At 49.1% G+C, this 26,160-nt stretch overlaps 1 protein-coding gene across 5 annotated transcripts in view; it reads right to left on the bottom strand.

The window, feature by feature from the left end:
- Nucleotides 1-26,160, bottom strand: part of PLXNA4 (plexin A4) — a 516,957-nt gene that overhangs the window by 99,711 nt on the left and 391,086 nt on the right. For all 5 annotated transcript variants that reach the window (XM_064289709.1, XM_064289711.1, XM_064289708.1 and 2 more), the window contains 5 exons: nt 19,230-19,330; nt 8,434-8,557; nt 7,578-7,731; nt 6,036-6,135; nt 3,643-3,757 (listed from right to left, as the gene is read on the bottom strand). In XM_064289709.1, the coding sequence (XP_064145779.1) occupies nt 3,643-3,757; nt 6,036-6,135; nt 7,578-7,731; nt 8,434-8,557; nt 19,230-19,330 (594 nt within the window). The remainder of the gene's footprint in view (nt 1-3,642; nt 3,758-6,035; nt 6,136-7,577; nt 7,732-8,433; nt 8,558-19,229; nt 19,331-26,160) is intronic.

Below are 26,160 nucleotides of genomic sequence, written 5' to 3'. Positions count from 1 at the left end.
TCTTAGAATAAATAAACACCCAAGAAGAGATGCCGAAGTTAATTCCGTCCAGTTATGTGATAGGAGAGGCACTGTGATTCCCCACTGCCGGGCTCACAATAACCCAGCTCACTCTCGGTGGAAAGAATCCAAGGGCAGTGGTAGTAGGTTCGTCTACCTCTGTGTCCTTCTCTCTGCCACGTTTCTCCAGGCCTCTTCCTTTCTCAGGGGGGTGTCTTAGCTTCTTAGTGCTGCTATTGTAGAAATACCACAAGTGGGTGGCTTTAATGAACAGAAATTTATTTTCTCACAGCTTAGGACTCTACAAGTTTGAATTCAGGGTGCTGGTTCTAGAGGAAGGCTCTCTCTGTCCATTCTGGGAGAAAATTTTTATCTCAGCTCTCTAGCATTCTTCTGGGCATTCCTTGGTGACCTCCAAGCATCCGTCCCCATTCCTGCTTGCTTCTGTGCCTAATCTCTCACCCTACACTGATACGGCCTCATTAAATTAACAAAAAGAATCTTATTCCCAAATGGGATTACATCCACATGTATAGGGGGTAGGATTCCAACACACATTTTTGTAGGACAAATTCAAGCCATAACATGGGCTCTGGCACCAAGTCCTCTGAGATGCTGTGAATCCCTTTGCCGGTGCTACAAAAAGATAGGTAGTTAGTGAGTTAGTTAGATAGATAGACAGATGGATAGATGGATAGATAGGGATAGGCAGACAGATGCTGTCTAGTCAGTTCTGAATCACGGTGACCTTATGTACAACAGAACAAAACGTCGCCCAGTTCTGTGTCACCCTCACAACTGCTGGAATGTTCAAGTCTATCTTTGCATCTATTATGTCAATCCATTTCACCAAGAGTTTCCTTCGCCCTCGCTGGCCCTCTCCTTCACCAAATATGATATCCTCCTCCAGTGATCCAACTCTCCTGATAATGTGTCCAAAGCAAGCAAGTTGGACAAGGTTCTGCTGTGATCCACAAAGCTTTCATTGGCTGATTTTAGGAAGTAGCTCTCCAGCCCTTTCTTTCTAGTCTGTGTTAATCTGGAGGCGCCACTGAAACCTGTCCACCATGGGTAAACCTGCTGGTATTTGAAATACCAGTGGCAGAGCTTCCAACATCAGAGCATGTGCAAGCCACACAAGCCACCACATTACAACAAACTGACAGATGGGTGGTAGAGGGTCCAGTATAAAAGCCAGTTGCCATTTAAGTCCATTCCAGCTCATGGTGACCCCCATGTGTGCCAGTGTAGACCTGTGCTTCGTACGGTTTTTAATGGCTGATTTTTGGAGTTGCCTGGGGGTGGACTTGAACCTCCAGCCTCACAGATAGCAGCTGAGCATGTTATTCATTTGCATCTCCCAGGGTCTCAATACCATGCATAGAAGGGTTTTGTTCCTGGCTTGCCATCTTGGCTACTGAAAGGTATCATTCTTCTGTAGGGGTCCCTGAATCGTGCTGGGAGGCACAGTGGGGGCTGTTTTCCCCTCCCTTCTAGTTCTTTCTTCCTCTTTCTGAGCAGCAGATGCAAGCTCCTTTCATATATTTAAAATAAACTTGGGACAAGAGAAGCAAGCAATAAAGGAAAAGCAGAAATTTGAAAACCTCCTTCAAGGTAATTAAGTGATTAAAGGCCTTTGAAATCCACCAGATAGTTCAATAGCTTTTGCTTTCAATTTCTTCTTTGGGTCTCTCCACACATGGAATCTCTGCCAGACACCCCAGACTGGTAACCTAGGGAGACTGAAAACCTCTTTGTCTCTGTGCTCATCAAGGTACTTGTGGGTTTCAGATCAAAGCAAGAGGAGATGGCTTCCTGGGCCCCTGAGCCTGGCCTTGGTGGTCAGCCAGCCCTTCTACTTCTGAGCCCGTGCCCAAGATACAGACCTCGACTAAGGAAACTATGCCACCTTTATCAGGGCCTTTGTGCCAAGGGTGTGCCCCTTGGCTGCACACCCACCTCTGCCCAGTTACCTTCACATCCATTTTACCTTCATGAAAGAAAAGTAGAGAAACTTTGGTGGTTCAAACCCACCCAGTGGCATTATGGAAAAAAGGCCTGGTAATCTGCTTTAAAGATTGTTGTTAGGTGCTGGCGAGTCAATTTTGACTCATAGTGACCCCAAACGACAGAGTAGAACCTCCCTATAGGATTTCCTAGGCTGTAATCTTTACGGGAGCAGATCGCCAGGACTTTTCTCTCACGGAGCCACTGGGTGGGTTTGAACTGCCAACCTCTCCGTTAGCAGCTGAGTGGCTCAGCCGTTACACCACCAAGGCTCCTTGCTTTAAAGATTACAGCCAAGAAAACCCGATGAAGCAGCTCTACTTTGTAACACGTGGGGCTGCCATGAGTCGGAATTGACTCGATGGCGTAAGACAACAACAACTTAAAACCAAAATGTACGACAGAGATTTGGGTTTCTTCTCTTGATTTTGAATTCAGAGTGGTCACTTCCAGCCATGGGCAGACTGTTATGGAGAGAAAGGGTCTTCGATTCTATCTGGGAGCGTCTACAACCTCTTCTTGTTCTTTATTGAATTACCTTAAAGGCCAGGCTTCAAACTGGTTCCTTCAGGTTGGAATCCCTGCTAAGAATCTACATTTCTACCCCAGATACACTAAATCAGAATCCACATTTTAACAAGACCCCGAGGTGATTTCCAGGTATACATAAGAATCTGGAGATATTGTTAAAATGTATTATAGATTCTGATTCAGTGTATCTGGGATGGAAATGCAAATTCTCAGCAGGGGTTCCCCCACCTCCCCTACCCCTCTACCTCCACCACCCCCCACCCCCGGTCATTCAGGGTTTGGCCAGAGTGAGGTTTCCTAGTGGGCACAATCTGGGGAAGTGGAGGTGGGCACCATGGTGAGTCCCTCTGTTCTCTCTATGCCCCCCCTCCCATAAACAGCCCTCATACTTCCTGTGCCAGCACCGTCCCCTGCTGTCATGGCCGCAGGGTTTGCTGCTGGTCACTGCAGCTGAGCCAAGGCGGGAAGGGCCTGCCCCATGCACCCTAGCCAGGAGGGGGGTAGGAGCCTGCATGAGTCCAGTGTTGGCTGAGGGAGCAGGCCAGGCTGGAGGCTGGGCCCCAGCTGGGAGGCTTACAGCGTTGTCACAGAAAACCGTGAGGTCCAGCCAACACTGGGTCTTGCGTTTGGCTGCTAACCAAAAGGTTGGCAGTTTGACTCCACCAGCAGCTCCTTGGAAACCCTATGGGGCAGTTCTACTCTGTCCCATAGGGTCGCTATGAGTAATCGACTTGATGGCAACTTTTTTTTTTTTAATTCTAAATAACAGCATGTCTTGCTGCTGTGTGCTTACAATTGTTTTTAGGGCACACACGTGTGCACCCCCACACACATGCACACCCCCACACACATGCATGCCTCTCTCTGGAGTTATTTTAGGTCTCACCTGGCGCATGGAGGATCTTCCAGGGTGGAATGGCCTGGAACGCATTTAACCCCTTCTCTGCGACAACCTCCAAGGCTGACCCAGAACCTGGCCCCAGCACAGGGCTTTGCTTGTTTATTGCTTTCATGAAATTTGGTTTCTCTTCCTAGGAGAAGACCTGCCTTACATCCCGTGCCCACGGCCACCTGGCATCTACTGCTCTGGTTGTCAGGACCTACCTCTGGCAGCTTCACGCGGCCTTCCTGGAAGGAGCATGTCTTGGGGTCGTGGGTGCAGACGTGTCGGTATTTACACCAGTGGCAGCGGTACGGGCTCTTCACACAGGACAGGCACCTGGCACAGAGGAAGAAAAGGCACAGCTCTGGAATCTGGCTAAGCCCAAACCAGAGGGCCTCATGTCCCCAGAGTCCAGCAAGGCATTTTTAGCAGCAAGAGAAACCACCCACAAGCAGCGCTGCTCAGGAGGAGCAGACCTTGCACAGATCTATGCCCTTTCTCTCTAGGAAGCAAGCAGTCCCTGGCCTTCACCCCCTCATGCACGGAGCTGACAGCCCTGTGTCCCAGGGCCTCAACAGCCCCCCTCCAGTTCCACAGGATGGCACCCTCCTTTGCTGAAGGGGACGGCAATGAGGTCTGGAGCATCAGGGCTTGTGCGGTAGGCTTGTATCAGTTGGGGCAGACAAAAAATCAACCTGACTCCAGGGTCCCACCCAGACCCACCCTGGCTGAAGAAGCTCCTGAGGCTCCTCTTTCATACCCTGGGTTCGTTCCTCCATAGTTGGCAATCCCCACCTCCACTCTTTGCCCCAGAGAAGCAAAGACAGCTTTACGAGAGCACCTACTGCTTAAAAGGAATTTGTGGGTGGCACAGATGGTTAACACATTTGGCTGCTAACTGAAAGGTTGGAGTTTACGCAGAAGCGCCTTGGAAGAAAGGCCTGGTGATCTACTTCCAAAAACTCAGCCATTGAGAACTCCAGGGAGAATAGTTCTACACATGGGATTGCATGAGTAGGAGTCGACTGGATGACAACTGGTTGGGTTGTTGAACTGCTTAAAAACCCAACATAATTCCCTTCTCCCAAAGAGCAAAGTCCAAATGCCTGCCACATAGGCTGAGCCCTTCCAGGTTCACACACTGTTCCCACCCAGGTGTTTGGTGCTTAGATGCAGAAAAGGCCGTGCCCTCCCACATGCTGCTCCTTCCCCTGGGGTACCACTCCCTCCTCCAACCCCTGGCCAGCTCCTCCTTCTTTGACCACACTGGGCCCCTGTCCCACTGATCTCTAGGTCTCGCCCTCAGCACTGGCCATACTGTGCTACATTTCATCAATCCGACTGCCCAGTTCTTCCACTGGTCCAAGAGGCCATGGACTCCCTGAGGGCAGGGACTGAGTCTTTGAATGTTACGAACTTTTGAATCTGCCTTGTCTAATGAGAAACACACTGCTTTGCAAATGGTGCTGTCATTAGCTGCTGTTGAGATGGCCTCCAACTCATGGTGATCCGAGGCACAACAGAACAAAATGGTGCCCGGTCCTACACCATCCCCATGATCAATTACAGATCAGACTCTCGTGCTCCTTAGGGGTTTTCATTGGCTGATTTTCAGAAGTAAATCACCAGGCCTTTCTTCCTAGTTTTGTCTTAGTCTGGAAGCTCTACTGAAACCTGTTCAGCATCATAGCAACACACAAGCCTCCATTGACAGACGGGTGGTGGCTATGCATGAGGTGCACTGGCTGGGAATCAACCCAGGTCTTCAGTATGGAAGGTGGGAATTTTACCACTGAACCACCACTGCCCCCACTTGCACATGGCAGATGCTTAAAGCCATTTTATTGACTGCAGGGAAGCTTCATACATGACTTCATCTACCTCCTCTACTTCCTAGAAAGGCAAGAGGGGAGTGAGAGGTGAGGCCTCCAGGTGGGGAAGTCAAGGGCAGCTCACAGCCAGAAGAGGGAGTCCTAGGTTGAAGAAACTCCCTGTTGGCTGCCAGGCCTGGTTGCTTCCCAACCTGGGGCCCCAAAGAGAGCCAAGCCCTGGATCACAGCTTCCATAACCACATAAATAAACTGTAAAACTCGCCTGGCCTTGAGCCCCCAAAATGTCTTGGGTCAAATCAGCTGGCTTGTTCCTCACGGGGAGGAAAATGCAGCAGCATGTTGAAGCAAGTGTGACTTTTTAAGACCAAGTCCTGTGATTTGAAACCGTGTTCGATGGAATCCTGAGGTTCTGTGGAGCTTCCTGGGAGACTGTGTGAGGGGATGTGTGGGGTTCCTACAGACCGGGGTCCCAGGCCTCCCAATAGATGGTGGGAAGCTGAATCTGTTTAGAGAGATTTATGCCTAGGAAGATGTGTGGGCCAGGGGTCTGAGACCCCTCCACAGGCCCTATCCGTGCTTACTCTCTCTGCTCTCCCATGAACACTCTGGGTACCAGAGCAGTGGGGCAGGCTCCTTCTGGGGTGAAGGAGGCCTCCTCATGGAGCCTCTAGATGGAGACTCCTGGGGGACAACTATGGGATCTCTTGTCTTTGGATGTAGGTCAAGAACGAGTCTCCCTATCTGCACCTCTCCCACTGCAGGTTGGGGCTGGGGGCACTTACGAGTTGTGGACGCTGCAGTTGTAGAAGACGAAGCTAGTGCTGGCGAAAGTCATGCCCGTCTCCTTGGACTTGAGCTGCAGCTGGACAACATGGTGGTCCCCTGTAGGGCAGAGCCAGCAGAGGCGAGGGAGGCCAGGGCCCCAGTCAGAGTCCCAACAAGAAGATCACTCCCTGGGGTAGGGTAGCTGGTCCCTGAAGGTGTACTCAACTATAACAGGACCCGACTCCACCGGGCCCAGGCCCAGGGCACCCCAGAGCAGCTGCAGAAGGTCTGTGCCAGTCTAGTCCTCCCTCACATTCAGTCATGTGCACCTCCCCATTTGCTCACTTCCCCCATGACACACACACACTTTTACACACTCATTTATACATACATTCACACACACTCACACACTCATGCACTCACATACTCAAACACACATATGCAAACACATTCATATACACACACACACTCTCGTGCACACAAAAATACACGCTTGTTCTTGTACTCAGCCTCATACACACATTCACTCACACACACTCATGTGCACACTTGTGCATAATCACACCCACACCCATTCAATCACACACATACACACACTCACCAACATACTCATATACACTCTTACATACTCACACATGTATACACGCTCACACATATGAACACACACATATACACACTCACTCACACACTCATGCACTGATTATCAGAGGGAGAAACAGATCTGTAGGCTGTCAGGCCTCTGCTGCAAAATATCCACGAGGTCTTGCAAGCACGTGAATGTGTACAGGGGCTCCTTCCCCACCTCTGCAGGGACCCCATGCTGACGCCCCTTCTGCTGGTGGGCTCAGGGCTCTGGGGCAGGAGGTGCTGGGGAGGAGCTGGAGTCCATGTTTAATTCACAGCCCTGACCCCTGGCCCCACTTCCAGCCTTGGCTCTGCCTTCCTGGAGAGCCTCATTAATCAATCAGCACCGAACAAATGTGACAAGACCAAATGGGAGGGACAACATGGAGTCAATCTGCCTGGGCCGGGCCTGTCCCTTACATGCTGAGCCTCTGTCCACCCCGTCCTTCCTGGAGTAGCTGGCCAAGGACAACAGGCAGCTCTGGGGATGTGGGAGTGGCAGAAGGCAGGGCTGGGGTTAAGGGCAGTGTCGACAGGGGGCTGAGGCCCTGATGAGGCCTGGGACCCCATTCCTGCTACTGACCAGCTCCTTGCCAGCCAACTCCCTTGCTTCAGCCCAGTCTCTGAGCTCACCCTGCACTCTAAGGCTGCCCTGGCCTTGCCATTTACCCCCTCTCTGCAGCTGCTCCCCGCTTCCGAAGGGGGTGACTCTCGGATGCTGACTTGGGGCTGAGATAGAAAGCTGGTCACCGTCAACTCCAAGAGCAGTGGGGGGACACTTCACCCCCTCTGCTTGCAACACACCCACAGCCCACAGCCCTTTCTCAGGCCTTCCCTGCTGTAGACGCCCCCAGTCCTCCCATATCTGTCACAAGTCCTCATCCATGTGGGAGGGGGACAGGCTGCCAGTGTTGCCTGTTGCCCGGTCTGCTCACCGTTCTCCGTGATGATGCGGGGCACCTCCCCGGCTGCGGGGGAGTAGCACTGGATCTGATTGCCCACGACCAGCCCATCCATCTCTGACAGGTCCTCAAAGGTGCAGTTGACACCTGCTGACAGCTCTGGGACATTGTATGTCTCCAGGACCAGCTGGGAACAGGCGGGCAGGGGGAGGGAACGGAGGAGGGAGAGATGGAAAGGGAGGGTATGGAATAAAGGGAGAAAGAAGGAGAGAAAGAGAGATCAGAGAAAAGGTAAGGAGAGAGAAGAATCGGAGGCGATATTAACACAGGAAGACAAGACCCAACTTATTACAAGATCAGTTTATACAAGGTGGTGGAAGGGAAAGAGAGACAAAGGAAACTCTGCCCACAATCTGAATGGGTTTGGCCCCAGGAAATGTGAATGTGTAGGGGATTTGTGGGGAGGAGGCAAGCTGGGCGAAGCTGAGGTGTTTGTCATTAAGCACTGCTTCCATTATTGCCAATTTTGGAAAAATGGCAATACCAACTGCCGATTGCCCAGTGCAAGAGCTTGGGCACCATTCTTTCCCTCTGTGCCTACACACCTGTCTCATTTTATAGACGGAGACGTCACTCTCGCCCTCTGCCAGCCTTCGGCCAAATTCAGGATCACGGCTGCCCTGTCTTTTTACCCACCGTGCATATCACCTCTTCCCCATAGTCTCCTGGTCACCTCCCCTCTCCCATCCCCAATGGACATGAATCTTTAACATCCACCCACCCTGCTCCATAGGTGCGAGGCCCAGCCCCCCCAGGCCCTTGGACTGAGGTTCTGCGTGGCGGGGAGAGGGTCTTCCTGCATCTCTGGCCCTGACCCCGTGACCCTTACCAGCACGTTGTATTGAGAGACGGAGATGTTGTTGGGATGGACCGTTAGCCGGACACATTGCTTCATCTCTGAGGCAAACCTGCGGGGCTCCCTGGAGCGCTCACACCGTTCCTTCCGGGTGCATCTGGGGAGAACAGACCCCAGGTTACCCAGGAGAAGGCCCGACTCTGAGCTCAGGCATGTCCAGCAGCTCTCAGACTTGTCAACCAGGGTGTTATCTGGGTTCTTCACACTCAATGTGTTTTCTTCTCCATGCCTGGTCTGCCTCCGTTATGCCCCAATTTGAAAAGTCAAACATTATGGAAACACATTACCAGGTCTTTCTCTCAAAGAGCCACTGGTAGGTTCAAATTACCAGCTTTCCATTAACCGCTGCACCACCAGGGCTCCATACTCATCAACTCACAGCCGTGACTGTATTATCCAGGATAACGTTTTTCTTGTGCATTACACATCCGATTTACTCTGAGGTCTTCCTTTGTGTCTCCATCTGTCCCTTTTCTTCTTCACCCTCAAAGGGGCAGCTATTGTCCAAGGCCTTCTGTGATTTCTCACTTTGCTAAATCTCCCTCTCAGACTCCCCCCATTAGCCCACCCTTCCCCACAGCTCTCCTCTGAGCCTGAGAGTCCCCCCAAGACCAGAGTCGGGTGTACTGGCACCTCCTTCCTCGCCTCCCTCCCCACACCATACCTGCCTGCCCACCTCCGTCCCCACACCACCCGTGTTCTTCCTGAGGCAGTCGAGCTCTCTCCATCGTCCCCTCCCCATGTGAGCTCCACATCCTCGGACTCTTTGCCCAGTGCTCCCTCTGTCCTGCAAACATTCCCCTCCTTCTGCAAAGTCACTTCTTGTTAACCAAAAGAGATCCACCACTCAGGAGTGAGTTCCCTGAGTCCCATATGAGGATACTGCCAGGCCTCACCCTATAGCAGAATTGATTGTCCAGAGTTCTTTAATAATGGAGACTTGTGAAGTTCCATGTCCACGTGGTTTATGTGACGTGGATTAAATACCATTCCCTGGAACTCAGATACCACCATGAAGTACAAACTTGCTGTAAAGAGGGATAGTCCTGGCTGCAACTTCAGGGCATGAACGCCTCCCCCAAGAGGTTATTCGCATATCTGGGTGATGTTCATGGTTCTTACGGGCATCTTTCACAAGCCGTCATCATTTAAGACAGTAAGATCTCAAATCACACTGGATCTGGCCCACTCTGACACAGTACACCTCACATAACACAGGGCATTAAACTAACAGCAGGCCTTTTGCAGTAGTTACCACGTACCATCGAGACAGAATTCCAACCCAAGGGATTCCAACTGAATCCATCCTCTTAACTACTGCACTGTGCTCCGTTGAGTCTTCCTTTCCACCCTCCCACTCACTTTGTCTGCTGGGACATGAGAGAGACAGGAGACTCAAAAATAAATCAGACATAGTTTCTTCTTTTGAGAAGCTCATACATGGTAGGAAAGGCCTATTTAGCCCAATAATTGCCATATAGCCCAGTAAGACTGTAGGAAACCCCAAAGTGCTATGGGGCCATGAAGAGGATGCCCTTAACTCTGCCTCGTTTTGGCACGGAGGGAGTCACGGTTGAACCACATCTACAAGGATGGGTCAGAGTCGGTTGGGTGGAAGAATGGGGAGAGGGCAGTCTAGACAAAAGAAGTGGCATCCTCAGAGAAAAAGAAGCCTGAAAGGGTATAACATATTTACGGAAAGAGCAAGTCTTAGTTTGCCTGAGGAGGGGACGGGAATGGTGAGGGCAGAGGGTGACTTGGGGAGGGGGGTGGGTGGCAGAGTAGACTGGAAAAGAACTCAGAGCTCTTTGTATGAGAGTGATGAGTTTAGATGACTCTCAAGTCTCTGCATTGCACAACTGGTGTTTGGAATTTCTACACTTTTCAAATTGGGGCATAATGGAGGCAGACCAGTCAAGTTGATTCTGACTCACAGTGACCCTATAGGCCAGAGTAGAGCCCCCCGTAGGGTTTCCAAGGCTGTAAGTCTTTACAGAAGCAGACTGCCACATCTTTCTCCTGAGGAGCGCCTGATGGGTTTGAACCACTGACCTTTCGGTTAGCAGCTGAGCACTTAACTGCTGTACCACCAGGGCTCTCCTTCACGTAAAGATTAAAGCCTAGAAAACCCTATGGAGCAGTTCCACTCTGTCACATGGGGTTGCTATGAGTTGTAATTGACTCGACTACGCCCAACACCAACACCAAGTTACTGGGTACTCTTTAGGCACTCTGATAAGGCGCTACCATGTTTTTATCGTTTGGTTTCACAGCAGTGCTGTGGGTTGGTGCCATTTGAAACTCCACCTTGTAGATCAGGAAGCTGTGAGGAAAGTGGTCAGGTAGCCTGTCCAAGGTCACCAGCTACTCAGAGAGAGCCTGTATTTGAACCCAGGGTGGACACTGGAGCCTGTACTCTTGACCACAGGCCTCTGCCTCCCTGGAGCTTCAAGACTGGGCAGTGAGGGACAGGCCCCGTTGCTGCAGACAGAAACCATTTTCCTTCTCGTAGGTGACAGCATTTTAAAATTCCCCCCAAATCCTCTCTAAAGGAGCCCTGGTGGCACGACAGTTAAGTGCTTGGCTGCTAACTGAAAGGTCAGCAATTTGAACCCACTAGTGGCTCTGCAGGAGAATAGATCTGTGATCTGCTCGCTTATAGATTACAACCTAGGAAACCCTGTGGGACAGTCTTACTCTATCACATGGGGTCTCTTTGAGTTGGAATGGACTCTAGGGCACCTAACAACAGTCTTCTTCTCTAGGCTAAATCACTTTTTTTCCTTCTGTTTTGAAGCCCTTTGAGTATTGTGACTTTGGGACACAGGTTGATTCTCCAGGACCTTTCTGGGAAACCCCATCCCAGGAGTCAAAGGCCAGAGAGGAGTTTGGTCATCTGTGTGGCACCCCCCGGCTCCTCTCGCAGACCAAAACCAGCAAGAGCATCTGCCTCCAAGTCTTGGAAGTGAATTTCCCAGACCAGCTCCTCTGTGAGGACTCCATTATCTGCAGCCTTTAAGCTAATGTTATGGACTTTTCCAGAGTGTCTGCTCTGACATCGCTATTAATAGTGTTATTACGCCCATTAACAGCAGACCCAGAGAGCCACGCAGGCTTAAATTATTCACCAACTCCCCAACTTTGAAGTTCCTAGTTCCAAAAGCAATCAGGAGGTCTGAGAAGTGTCTTTGATTAAATTATGAAGGTGGGGGGGTGGGGGGGGATGGAGAGCTTCCAGGGCAAACATCACCTGCAGTTACCCAAGAGAGGTGCAGGGAGAGAGAAGAGACTCCAGAGGGTCCAAAGGCATATGGTCCAGAGCTCCCAGGGCAAGTTCTACCTGCCTTGTTTGTTGCTTCTAAAGTTCATTTGGCTGTACCTGGCCATCCCCCCAAGGAGCCTGGTGGCACAGTGGTTAAGAGATTGGCTACTAAACTAAAAGCCAGTGGTTCAAGCCCACCAGCTGCTCTGCAGGAGGAAGATGTGGCAATCTGCTTCGGTAAAAATTTACAACCTCGGAAACCGTATGCGGCAGTTCCACTCTGTCCTATAGGGTCACCATGAGTTAGAATTGACTCGATGGCAACGGCTGTGGTTTTTGAGTTTTTCAGCCATCCCTCCAGAGAGTCCCAAATCGATGACTTAGCACCTCCCCCCAGATCTAGGTCTTACCAGGGAAGGCACCTATGGCTTAAAATTTTAAACATCCTATCTAACTGTGTAATCTTGGGCAAATTACCTAGCCTCTTGGTGCCTCAGTTTTCTTGTCTGTAAAATGGGCTAATATATCAGTACCAACAGCTGCCACTGAGTCGATTCCAACTCATGCTGACCCTGTGTGTTGCAGAATAGAACTGGGCTCCATAGGGTTTTCATGGTTGTTACCTTTCAGATGTAGATTGCCAAACCTTTCTTCCGAGGCTCCTCTGGGTGGGTTTGGACCACCAACCTTTCAGTTAGTAGAGTATTTAACCATTTGGGCCACCCATGGACTCCAGGACAATAATCGTAAAGGGGTCCTGATGGTGCAACAGTTAAGCACTCAGCTTCTAACTGAAAGGCTGGCAGTTTGAACCCACTGAGCGGCTTTTCAGGAGAAAGACCTGGTGACCTGCTTCCGTAAAGATTACAGCCAAGAAAACCTACTCTATAGGGGCAGTTCTACTCTGTTGTATGGGGTTGCCATGAGTCGAAATTGACTGAATAGCATACGACAACATCTAATAGAGTTATTATGAATATTAAATGGGATTATGTGAGTAGAACATTTAAAACAGCACCTAGCTCCTAGGAAGCCCCCAATAAACGTTAGCTACTGGTATTGCCCCAATGAACCCTGGTGGTTAAGCAATTGGTTGCTAACAGAAAGGTCAGCTGTTTGAACCCACCAGCTGATCCGTGGGAGAAAAATGTGACATTGTGCTTCCGTAAAGATTACCAAACACAGCTGTCATCGAAGATGTATCAGTTGGTCTCAACCCACCTGGAGCAAAGGAGAATGAAGAACACCAAAGACACAAAGTAGTTATGAGCCCAAGAGACAGAAAGGATGACATAAACCAGAGACTACATCAGCCTGAGACCAGAAGAACTAGATGGTGCCGGCTATAACCGATGACTGCCCTGAACACAACAGAGAACCCCTGAGGGAGCAGGAGAGCAGTGGAATGCAGACCCCGAATTCTTGTAAAAAGACCAGACTTAATGGTCTGACTGAGACTAGAAGGACCCCAGAGGTCATGGTCCCCAGGCCTTCTGTTTGCCCAAGACAGGAACCATTCCCAAAGCCAACTCTTCAGACAGGGATTGGACTGGACTATGGGATAGAAAATGACACTGGTGAAGAGCGAACTTCTTGAGTCAAGTAGACACATGAGCCTATGTTGGCATCTCCTGTCTGGAGGGGAGATGAGAGAGCAATGGGGGTCAGAAGCTGGCCGAACGGATGTGAAAATAGAGAGTGGAGGGAAGGAGGATGCTGTCTCATTAGGGGGAGAGCAATTAGGAGTATATATTATTTAAAAAAAAAAAAAAAAACCAAACCCATTACCGTCAAGTCGATTCCGACTCATGGCGACCCTATAGCGCAGGGTAGAACTGCCCCATACGGTTTCCAAGGAGCGCCTGGTGGATTCAAACCAATGGCCTTTTGGTTAGCAGCTGTAGCTCTTAACCACCATGCCACCAGGGTTTCCTAGGAGTATATAAAAAAAAATATAGTAAGATATATATAAATTTTTGTATGAGAGAGTGACTCGATTTGTAAACTTTCACTTAAAGCACAATAAAAAAAAAAAAAAAAGATTACCAAGCCCACTGTTGTAGAGTTGATTCCAGACTCAGAGTGACCCAATAGGGTTTCTGAGGCTATAAATCTCTATGGAAGCAGACTACCACACCTTGAGAGCCGCTGGTGGTTTTGAACTGCCGACCTTTCGGTTAGCAGTTGATTGCTTTAACCACTGCACCACCAGGACTGCTCTCTCTCCGTAAAGATTAGAGCCTTGGAAACCCCATGGGGCAGTTCTACTCTGTACTACAGGGTCTCTATGAGTTGGAATAGACTCAATGGAAATGGGTGGGTATTACCCATACCCCCTACCATCCTCATCTAACCCCTCCAAGCTGCAGCTGATGCAGAAGCTCAGAGTTTCTCCTGGACTCGCCCATGGGGTGGATCAAAGACAAAAAGACAGAAGTGGCTGCAGCACTTTTCCTATTAATGTGGGAAGGGGAGTCCCAGAGGCCAGGAGAGAGGAAAGAGGAGAAGAGTGGTCTTAACTGTCACTCTGCTTTCTTAGTAGCTGTCAAAGAGTATTGAGAACTCAGCTGTCTTAGTGTGAAGTCAAGTTTAAGGTCAGTACTAGGGATGTTTTGACATTTTGACTATTCCTCAGGGTCTGTGAGGATGGAGGTCGCAAATGTCCAACAGCTCAGACAATTGACCTTCAATGTGATGGGTGAAACTCTTCTGATTCCTTATGGGGTCTGTCAAGGTCACGGCCTTCTGCTTTCCTAGGACATGATTCCCCACTTGCTGAGCAAGAGCTGGGAAACACACAGAAGGTTCATTCATGCCTGCCGGGGGGCTGGCTTAGAAGTTTCCTTCAAAGGAGCTCCAGAGCCTTCCTTTCAGCTCCACCGTAGGTGCCTCCTTGAGAGATGGAAGGAAGATCCTGCTCCATCCATTTTCCAGGCAGGAAAATTGGGGCTTATACGGACTCACAATGTGTACGCGATGTTCCTTGGAAGCGAGGATGGCAAGACTTGGACTTGCTTACTGGGCACGTCATCAGGAAAGACCAGTTACTAAAAAAGGACATCATGTTTGGTAAAGCAGAGGGGTGGTGAAAATGAGGGAAACCCTCAGTGAGATGGATTGACACAACAGTCACAACGGTGGGCTCAAACATACCAATGATTGAGAAGATGGCGAAGGACTGGGCCCTGTTTTGTCGTACATAAGGTTGCCATGAGTAGGAACCAGCTCCACAGCAACTAACCCAACCAACACGTGACCTTGGGTTTTCACAGAGGCTACCACCACGGACCCCCCTGCTCCGAAACGCAGACCTGCAGCCGGCTGGCAGGAAGCAGGCCCACGAAGACACACCAGACCCCAGAGTCTTCTCCCACCAACTCGCCTGACCACCCCACGTCATTCCAGTCCTCCAGCCCCGAGATCAGAGATGCAAAGAGCCCTTGGGGAGAAAGGCCTGGGTCCCTCAGAAGGGGTTATTATTCAAGCCAGTGGTTCTGATAAGATTACCCTCTCTAATGAAGCAGCTACCTCTACCCTCCCCTAAGCCTGAACTTCCCTGCTGGAGAATTCCCAGCCAAGTGGAAAATTAGAAGGGAGAGGAATGGAGAAAGGAAGGCAGTGAAGGAGCGGGAGAGAGGTGGTGATTAAGTTCTCTAGAAATTAATTCCTAAGTGCAGTGATAGAAATATTAACTCCTGGTGCTGCTGGCCAGGGAAACAAATTTCACTTTGGAACTGGGGCAACCAAGGAGTTCCACCTGGGCGAAACTCCAAGATGATGGGTCATTGCTGTTCTGTCCCCAGGGACTCTGGCATGGGCGCACCAACCTCGGACATCAGAGCTTGCTCCTTCTCCGCACTGATGATCCCTCAGTCCTTCACAGTTCACATGATCACGGCCTGTGCTTCAAGTGTACCACTTGGGGAATCTGTTCAGAGAACACGGGGCCCTAGGAACAAGGGGCTGAGAGCTTCCCAAAGAAGCCTGACAGAAAAGCTAAGTGAACTTGGAATGCCTACATAAGTAGGGGAACAGGGAGGCTCTTTGGTTATTGCCTCCAGTCTGGGAATTCTGACAAGGGAAGAGACTGGGTTTTCTAATATCTTTACCCTTGCCTCCTTCTGGAATGCCCACAGAAATGGGCAGCTATGTCTGTGTGGCTTGGAGGAAGATAGAATGGATGGTAAAGAAAACCATTCTAGGCAGATGGGTGTGTAAGAGATTTCTTATGTCAAGGCAGTAGACCAGGTGAGGGCTTGCATGTTGCTAGGGTGCTAAATAGTTTTCAGTGGAGCTTCTAGGCTGAGACAGACTAGGCAGAAAGGCCTGGAGATATACTTCCTTAAAATCAGCCAGTAAAAATCACAATGGTCTGATCTGCAAACGATCTTAGGGATGGTATGTGACCAGGCAGCATTTGCTCTGTTGTGCGTGGGGTTGTCATGAGTTGGGGCTGATTTCACAGCAGCTAACACCAACAACGGATCAGAGGAGTGCTTTCAGTGCCATGACTGATGATGGAATCCAGGAAGGACACCATGATCTCATGGAAGCCTAAATACTTAAGTTATCCTTAGGTACACCCTAAGATACCAAACAAACAAACAAACCAAACCCGGTCCCATCAAGTCGATTCCGACTCATAGCAACCCTATAGGACAAAGTAGAACTGCCCCATAGGGTTTCCAAGGAATGACTGGTGGATTCGAACTGCCAACATTTTGGTTAGCAGCTGAGCTCTTAACCACTGCACCACGTGGGCTCCAAACCCTAAGGAAAGCAGAAATTATACTATAAGTTGCCTTCTGCCACCAGCTGCTGACAACTGAGCCCACAACCCCTTTGCCATCTCTCAAGATCTAAAGCCAACCTGAGCACCTCCTGATGTTAGATTCATCCATGCCTCTGGGCCTCACTCAGGCCTCCAATGAGGCAGGAAGAAGCCATAGGACTTCGCCAGAATCAGCAGGTGAAGGAGACAGCTGGAGGCTCAACAACCTTCCTGGGCTCATGTGGCCGCCACACGGTCCTGCCCCACCACAGTCAGTTCACATGATAGACTTGACTGTCTGCACAGAAAGCCCATGCTCTGCCCGGGGTCCCAGGAGGGATTCTTGCTTTGGCTTCCTTCTTGATGTACCTCAAGCAAACAATCCATTAAATATAAAGCTTAGGTGCTAGGAAAAAGGAAACTGGGGAGGTTCCTTCCTTTCAAGAAGCTCAACTACATTTACAGTGGCCAGAAGAGAAAGGGAAGTGGGCTGGCTCTGTCTTCTCAGTACGTGGCACTGCTTGGATCTATTTATTTCTACTAAAGTTGAGGGGAGGTTAAGGAAGAAGAGATGGGGAAAAGAGTAGGAGTGCAGGGAGAGAGAAGAGGAGAAGAAGGAGAAAGAGGAGAAGAAGAAAGCAAAGAGCATCAGAGCAGGTGACCCCATCTGCATTGTAATCCAGCCAGCAACAAGGAGAACGTTGCCGCTTACACACCACCCATTGCCACGATTACTCTGGTCGATTCTGAGCAGCTTGCACCGTGCAGTGTCTGTCTCCTGCTCCAGCAGGGGCGGTGCAGGGAGGCCCTCTGCTGTGTGTAAGCCAGGCTCCTCCACCCTCTCTGGCCCACCGTGGCAGGACTGGGAGGACGGTGTGAATGCTGGGCTTCACGCCTCCGAGGAGCCCTGCTCCCCAGGCTGTCCCCAGGGAGCCATTAGCCTAGGAGGGACATTCAGAGCCAGTGTGGACCACGAGGCGTTTCTAGTTCATATGAGAAGATGGCACTGTCAGCCTCGGGGCTGTCCTGAGGACCCCCTCAGGGGTTTTGGTGGGGAGCGTGGGATGGAGAAGACGGCTTGGAAATCAGGAGCATAGACAATGGGCTCAGCACTCCAGGGGAGTCCATCTGAAGACTTCATGTTGGTGGCCTCTAGGTACACAGCTGTCACACCAGAGATGTGTAAGGTAAGGCAGGGCCCAAGCAGACCACCGGGGCCTTCAGGGAACAGAAATTCCACAGAAGAGACCTGCAGCTCGGGGTCAGGGACTAGAAGGGGCCTGGGGACTGACAAACGTCCTCTCCTGCCCTAGATGTCCCCCAAACCTCCGCCCAGTCAAAGCCACCATGAAGTGCAGCCAGCCCCCCATGTTCTCTTTCAATCCCACAGCAGAAACCTAGGGCATTGGGTGTGGTTATTCCCACCCCCGCCCCCCCAGTTCAGAGAGTTGAAATTCCTCATAATACAAAAAAAAAAAAAAAAAAAAAAATCTGTGTTCCTTGGCCCTCTCTTAGAAGCAATAAGGCTCGCCTTGCAAAGAGCCTGGGGAGAGATCTCTGGCTTATCGGTTAGCATTAAGTAGTCCTTGGATATAAGTTAAAGAAAATTACAAATAAAACAAGGCTGTGGACTATGCCAGTAAAAAGCGAGGAAGGACTTCTGGAATCAGCATGGGCTTCATCATGAGCATGCTTAGCAGTGGCTTATGGGGCAACGTGTTCTCTCTGCACTTTCCTGGGCAGTGGGTTGGCAGCTGGTGCTTGGCCACTGGAGATGCTGCCTAGATGGTGTGGCTGGTTGGAGGTGCCCAAACGGAGGAAGACTCTCCAACCGTGGGCTGTACCAGCCACCCAGCCACACCTCTCTGGTCCTGGGGAGGAAAAGAGTGTGAGGGGACATGGAGGAGGCCCTGCGGTAGACCCATGGCCTCTAGGTACATAGTCAGGACCATCAGGGCTTCTCCTGAGCACTGAGCACCTGCTGCATCCCAGGCACAGCCCTCATTTCGTTCTCGCACTGTGGCTGTAAGATGGCTCTTCCCATCGCCAGTTTGTAGCAGAGGAAACTGACCCCAACCTGGGCCTTAGCTTTAACGCACCCCTTCTGCTCTGGGAGGCAGTGCGTTTCCTTTCATTTGCTCCTTCTTGGCAGAAACTCTGCAAAGAAAGAAATGAATCCTGCAAGGTAGCCTAGGCCCAATCCCTGCAGGACAGGGCATCTTTCCAACAGCAAAAACCTGGAGAGAGGAAGGGCCACCAGGGGCCAAGAAAGAGGCTTTATAAAAGGTGATCTTATCTTTCCCCTGTCCATGTCTTGGGTTACATGAGCCTCCCAGGAGTGACGGGGGTGACTTTTCTTAAGCAAGGTAACGTCTAGGCCAATCGATGCAGCTGGTCTGCAGGGCAGGATCCTGTTACCTGCTGAGACTCAGATAGGATTCTCTGGCTGGGCGTGGAGCCATGGGGTGGGAGATGGGGAGGGGCTGGCCTGCTGAGCCTGGGCATGGGGGGAGCCTCCAGGCCAGGAACAGGAGACAGCTGGGAAGGGGCTAGGAAGGCTCATCCAGCCTGGGACGAAGGCTTGTGTTCACCTTCACCCAGGTTAGGCAGGTAGGGCAGGCACGAGGGGAATGCCCTGGGAAAAAAGGCTCAAGACTAGTGTCCAGTGGCGGAGGGCGTGGCGGAGGGCGTGGCGGAGGGCGTGGCGGAGGGCGCTGCTGCGCGCTAAGTACTCACGTGTTGTGGAGCACACACCAGCCGCAGTGGGGATCGCCGGAGCCCAGGCACTCGCTACAGCTCCTGTACTGGCTGCAGGACTCCACTGGGACTCTGGTCAGCTAGGACAGGGCGACAAGGGAGAGAGTGGTCATGCCTTTGCGGGACACCCAGTAGTTCACCAGAATACGACGCTTTCTTAGTTATCTAGTACTGCTGTAGGGGAAATAGCACAAGCCGATGGCTTTAACAAACAGAAATCTATTTTCTCACAGTTCAGGAGACTAGAAGTTTGAATTCAGGGCACCTGCTGTTGGAAGGATCAGTCCCTGGAGAAGGACATCATGCTTGGTAAAGTAGGGAGGGGGTCAGCGAAAAAGTGGAAGACCCTCAACCAGATGGATTGACACAGTGGCTGAAACAGTGGGCTCAAGCATAACGATCGTGAGGCTGGCACAGGCCCGGGTAGTGTTTCGTTCTGTTGTACATAGGGTTGCTTTTTATGAGTCGGGGCCTACTAGAGGGCACCTAAGAACAGCAAGTTCATGGGGAAGGCTTTGTCTGTTCTGGGGGAGACTCATTGTCTCAGTTCCCTCACCCCAGCATAGAAACCCTGGTGGTGTAGTGGTTAAGTGCTACGGCTGCTAACCAAGAGATCAGCAGTTCGAATCCGCCAGGCGCTCCTTGGAAACTCTATGGGACAGTTCTACTCTGTCCTGTCAGGTTGCTCGGTGGTAGTGGGTTTGGTTTTTCGGTTTGGCGTAGTTCCTTGGTAATCTCCATGAGGCATCTTTCTTTCCCTCATTTGTGCTTGCTTCTTTCTGTGTCTAATCTGCTGTTTTTACATCGCAAAAGTTATTAGGTGTAAGACACACTCTATAATAATAAATCTCATTAACAAAACAAAGAAAATCCTACTCCCAAATGGGAACATATCCACAGGTATAGGGGTTTAGGAATCTAACACCTATCTTGGGGGGACATAATTTAACCCATAGCAAATGCTATTCTAAGTATTACGTAAAACAATGTAGAAGCATGAAGATGCTGGGAGCCCCAGAACCTAACGACACCCGGAGTGAACGCATCTGAGCAGGTGGATACATACGAACAGGGGTGATACCCACTTTACTTAGAGGTCTAGGAATACAGACTCCATAGATTCACATTCAATTGTTACAAATGATATATATAGTGGGTACTTAAATTTTCCCACCACCCAATCCCCTAAATATCTTTACAAACATCCAACTAGTCACATAGTTCCTTCTTATAAATTTAATGAGCTCAAGGGTTTATTCTTCCCCTGGTCTTGTTTCTCTTTTGTCATAGTGCGTTTTGCTTTCTTCCCAGTCTTTTTCAGGTTTCATCATTCCTGCTGTTCCAGAGAGCACTTGATTCAAGGTCAAGACTCTTTGCTTTTTTTTTCTCTGTGCCTCTTAATGAGGTGTCATAAACCTGCTTTGTAGCTGTTACTTGCCCACTCTTTTCTTTCCCATAAACTTGGCCAACTGGCTCTGGAAGGTTTATACCATGGTGCTTTCAGAGAGCAGCTGTTGCTATTTCCCCTCCTACTCACACTCTTCAAATGAACAGAGGCTTCCTCTCCAACCCCAAACTTTATACTAGCTTTCACAAGCCACTTGTTACTGTCAAATGTTCCACATGACATTTCTGCTTAGCCCAAATGCTTCCATTTCCCACACGCTTTGAAAGATCTTTGGAGTGCTTTGTTGTCCAATGCATCCACTCTTCTTTCGTGGGTACAGCTTTTCCAAGATGTCTCTTTACAGGACTTTCTGGTGCCTGGAACATACTGGACGCTGTCGAGTTGACTCCGACTCATGGTGACTCCATGTGTTTCAGAGTAGAATTATATTCCATAGGGTTATCATGTGACCTTTTGGAAGCAGATTGCTGGGCTGGTGGGTTCAAACCTCCAACCTTTTGGATAGTAGCCAAGCAAGTGCTTAACTGCTTGTGCCACCCAGGGTATGTACCCAAAACAAAACCCACTGATGTCAAGTCAATTCAAACTCATGGCAACCCTATAGGACAGAGTAGAACTGCCCCACTGGGTTTCCAAGGCTGTAAATCTGTACAGAAGCAGACTGCCACATCTTTCTCCCACAGAGCAGGTGGTGGGTTCAAACTGCTGACCTTTCAGTTAACAGCCGAGTGCTTTAACCACTGTGCCACCAGGACTCCTCTGCAGCCCTATAGTAGGTACGTAATAACAATACACTGGATCAAGTTTCTTTTTATAGCCTTGGTCTTTATTCTCCATTTTGCCAGTTTGTTCTTTGCAAAAAAGGTGTTTTTTGTTCACTTATTTTTGTTTATTTTTTAAATTATATATGCCTAGTTTTTTTTTTAGTTGGGGTATCTTTCTTATTCATTGGAAGGCTTGATCTCTAAGCCTTCAGCTTGAACTAAGATAATTTGATGCGGCCGTCCTGTTTAATTTCTTGTCATCAGACCACAAGTACAGAAAACTCTAAGCCACACTGACCAAGTGCAGCCCCCTTTGCTTCAGACAAAAACGCAGAGGCCATGTTTTCCTGGCTGTTCCATAGGGAGTCTGCACCCCGCCCCCACAAAAGGATGCACCACGTGGTGACGGCTACTTGTAACTTGTGTGCAGGCAAACTTCCACCAGGCTGTCAAGCCGCCTCAAAACTCTCTTTTGAAGTTAATTAATAATAAATAACCATTAATTCCAAATCCCACACAATTGCTTTCCCCTTCTATTTTCATTTTCTTATCTCTTTTATCTTTTTGTTCTCCAAAGTACACATTGAGCATTCTTAACGACCACACAGAGTTTTGACTTCTCCCAAGTTACATTTTAGCCTCCTTCTTACAGCTTTGTCCTTGGCCTTGGTGGCCCTTTCTCTACCATCATGGGTGTCTTTTTGGCAGATAGGGAATTTCAAGGTTTCTTTTTATCACTGTTCATGTAAACTGCATGGGCCACGCCTGGACTCAGTCTATTTAAAACTTTTTTGTTTTTATAATTAACCTTGATGCGAAGTTCCCTATGAATTAGCCCACTGACTCCTCACACAGCAAGAAACTTGCCCTATTCTGGTTGGCTCTTCTTTTTCTTCCCCCGTGTGTTAAATGAGCATAGAGACACTGGTCATATAAGAAATAGCGGTTCCCAACAGAAAGTACCTGCAGCCCTAGGAATTCATGAGCACTAACGAGGTCCACCGGAAACCCTGGTGGCGTAGTGGTTAAGTGCTATGGCTGCTAACCAAAAGGTCAGCAGTTTGAATCCACCAGGCCCTCCTTGGAAACTTTATGGGGCAGTTCTACACTGTCCTATAGGGTCGCTGTGAGTTGGAATAGACTTGACAACAATGGGTTTGGTTTTCTGTTTTTTTTTTTTTAATGAGGTCCACTGAGTCTCTGTGTGGTACAAATGGTTTATGTGCTCTGCTGCTAACAGAAATGTTGGCGGTTCAAGTCCACCCTGAAGTACCTCAGAAGAAAAGCCTGGAGATCTACTTCCAAAAAATCAGCCATTGAAAACCTTGTGGAACACAGTTCTACTCTGACATACACGGGGTTGCTATGAGTCAGAATTGACTTGATGGCAACTGGTAATGAGGTCCACAAGCTATTTTCACTATTTCCAAAAGCCTGATGGAAATTGGATGGCTGCAGTTTTCTCTTTGTATGCATACTCTGTGATGTGTGTCCATATTAAAAACAGGAAATATATATTACTTAATAAATGCAGTTTGTTCAGTAGACAGAATATTTCAAAACACGATGCCCAGAGGGGGAAAAATAATAAGACGGGCCATAGATGGTGAGTGTTAGGAACCAGCGGCACACAGTACTGTGTTCGTGGGTTCCAGCTGCCTGTCTGGCACTCCATATTTCACGTGGGCTTAAAGGGGAAGCCATGGCTTGTTCAGTCAAAAGCGTTTTCTTGGCCTAAACTTAATCAATATCCTTCCCATCCCCCCACCCCGCCCCCGACACGTCCTATAATCTGTCTTGGGTGGGATGGGCCTGGGGTCCGGGCGGGGGGTGCCACACAGAGCAAAGAGCCAGCCACCTGGTGAACCTGATATTTCTTAAAAGCTTTTGCAATCGGCTTCCTAAACGTATCTTGCAACTGGTGTTTAATCACGTCCATACCCTGAAGTTGTCAAGCCCTTCCTCTCTCCGTTTGAAAGAGTCATGTTAGTTTGGTCAGAAAGGGTCTAGGTGCCTGAAGAGCTAGTTCAAATTCCGTTTTCACCCTTTATTGGTTATGAGATTCTATTGTCTCTGACCCTCCTTTTTATCTTCTTTAAACACGAGGATAAAAATCCCCACCGAATTCATGGAGTCTCCCAAAGCGCAGATGGCCAATAGGTCTGAAACTGCTTTGTAAACCGCCCAGCACTTCACAAGGGATGGTTTTTCCTTGCTGGGTTTGTCTCTGACTGGTGCAAATGGTCCACGCACTCGGCTGCTAACAGAAGGTCGGCAGTTGAGTCTACCCAGAGGCAGCTCAAGGGAAAGACCTGGGGATTGACTTCTGAAAAATCAGGCAGTAAAAATTCTGTGGAGTCTAGTTCTACTTTGACACACGTGGGGTCAGCATGAGTTGGAAATGCTCCAACGGCAACTGGTGGTTGTTGTGGTCTTTGTCGTTAAGATCCCGCCCTCATTGCACTGTCACTTTCTCTCTCCCCCACGTCACTGGTAGCTGCTCTGACAGTCCTCACAGACCTCGAGAACTCGGTCAGGGGTTTAACAGACCTGGAAGACCTTTTCTTCTTTAGGACCTTGATCGTGGCACTTCCTCCTCGAACTGTGATGTCTGCCCCTAAATCACTCATTGCTTCACCCTTTGGATGAAACCCTGGGGTTATCCCAGCTTCCTGACATTTCTCAGAAACTTTACTAGCTACTATAACCGTTACGTATGAGGGCAGTGATGGGTCAGTGGTAGAATTCTTGCCTTCCACGTGGGAGACCTGGGTTCGATTCCCAGCCAATGCACCTCATGTGCGGCCACCACCTGTCTGTCAGGGGACGCTTGCGTGTTGCTCTGATGCTGAACAGGTTTCAGTGGAGCTTCCAGACTACGATGGACTAGGAAGAAAGGCTTGGCGCTCTGCTTCTGAAAATCAGCCAATGAAAAACTCTACGGATCACAATGGTCCAATCCACAACTGATCATGGGGATGGCGCAAGACCTGGCAGTGTTTTTTTCTGTTGAGCATGGGTCACCATGACTTCAGCTAACAACAATGCAACAGATGTGTATCACTCTTTGCTTTTCATTCTAGGGTGTCATCACTCAGACCCATGGAATTATGATACCTGGGTTCTCCCTGGGTAACTTGGCCAAGTCTTTCTCTGGGTCTCTTTTTAATCATCTGTGAAGTGAGGAACTGGACGAGGTTAGTTCTAAAGTCCCTTCATTCTAACATTCTCAGGGCTTCTTACATTTCCAGACAAAACCTCTTCTACTTCAGTCCCCTCTCACATGTTTTGTTTCCATGGGCGTGTACAATGATGCATACGACCCTCGGGAAAACAAACCCTGGAAGACAAACATCAGGGCCTTCACAGCTTTCTCTTCTTGAATTGTGTCCCCCTAAAATATGTGCTATAAATCCTAACCCCTATACCTGTGGTTATAATTCCATTTGGAAATGGATCTTTTGTTATGTTAATGAGGCAGTATTAGGTGGGATGTGTATTAAATCAATCTCTTTTGAGATATAAAGGAACAGATTAAGCAAGCAAGTAAGCAGAGATCAGGGAAGATAGATACCACACCACATGAAATCTCCAAGGAGCCAAGGAACAAAAGCTGAAAAGAAACAAGGACCTTCTTCTAGAGCCAACAGAGTGAGAAAGCCTTTCCCTAGAGCTGGCACCCTGAATTCGGACTTCTAGCCTCCTAAACTGTGAGAAAATAAACTCGTATTTAAGTTACAGCAGCACTAGATAACTGAAACACTCCTGTGAACTCTATCTAGTTTTCCTCCATCCCTTTTAACCCTTTGGGGATTCGTGGTGCCTATGGTATCTCAATGAATTTTTGTGCCTCTGAAGGTCTTTGGGAAGGAGATAATCCAATATCAACGTGTTTAGCCTCAAGGTAGGAGCCATTTGAAATGTGTGAAACTCAAAATTTCTGAATAGGAGCCTCATTTTTGTGTAGGTTGACCATTGCCTCAGGTGATGCCTCCTGAATACGTGAATTTTCTGAACTTTTGATAGGTTTGCCTTTATTTCTGTGGATAAGTGTCCTCACTATGTTTCCCAGTTAGTATGTTCTCATGGGGGCCCTGGTGGTGCAGTGGTTAAGAGCTTGGCTGCTAACCAAATGGTGGGCAGTTTGAATCTACCAGCCACTCCTTGGGAACCGTATTGAGGGAGTTCTGCTCCGTCTTATAGGGTCACCATGAGTCAGAATCAACTCAATGGCAATGGGTATGTTCTCATGAGAATGTACTTAACAGGAGAATAAGCTATTGCCAGTCTTCATTCAGTCATAGTGACCATTTTCTCCTTTATGCCATTATTGTTTCCAGGTGTTACTTACTCCCTTCTTTTCTAGCCCCTGAAGAGTAAATAATTCCTTTCCAATAAGGAATAATGCATTGCAGTGGTACTCTTCCAGAGAATTGAACTCTTGTAAGCTATTCTTACCACGCATTCATTGACTCATATCAGGAGGATTTACTACGTCCTGGTGTACGCTGGGAAACCTTGGTGGTGTAGTGGTCTGGCATACATTGGGACATATGGGATCCCAGATAATGAGTATCAAAATCCATATCTCATAACGAAAATTCTGAATTGGTCCTTTAGCCAGCATGCCTCCCATTAGTGAAAACACATGGTATCAACACAAAACTCAAAGGAGAAAATAATTGGGTCACCAAAGGGTTAAAGTATGGATGCTAAAACCTGGAGCCAACAGGATTCT

Source organism: Loxodonta africana, chromosome 8, assembly GCF_030014295.1.
Source record: "Loxodonta africana isolate mLoxAfr1 chromosome 8, mLoxAfr1.hap2, whole genome shotgun sequence".
In the NCBI taxonomy this organism is placed as follows: domain Eukaryota; kingdom Metazoa; phylum Chordata; class Mammalia; order Proboscidea; family Elephantidae; genus Loxodonta; species Loxodonta africana.
This window is presented reverse-complemented; position numbering and strand designations above follow the sequence as displayed.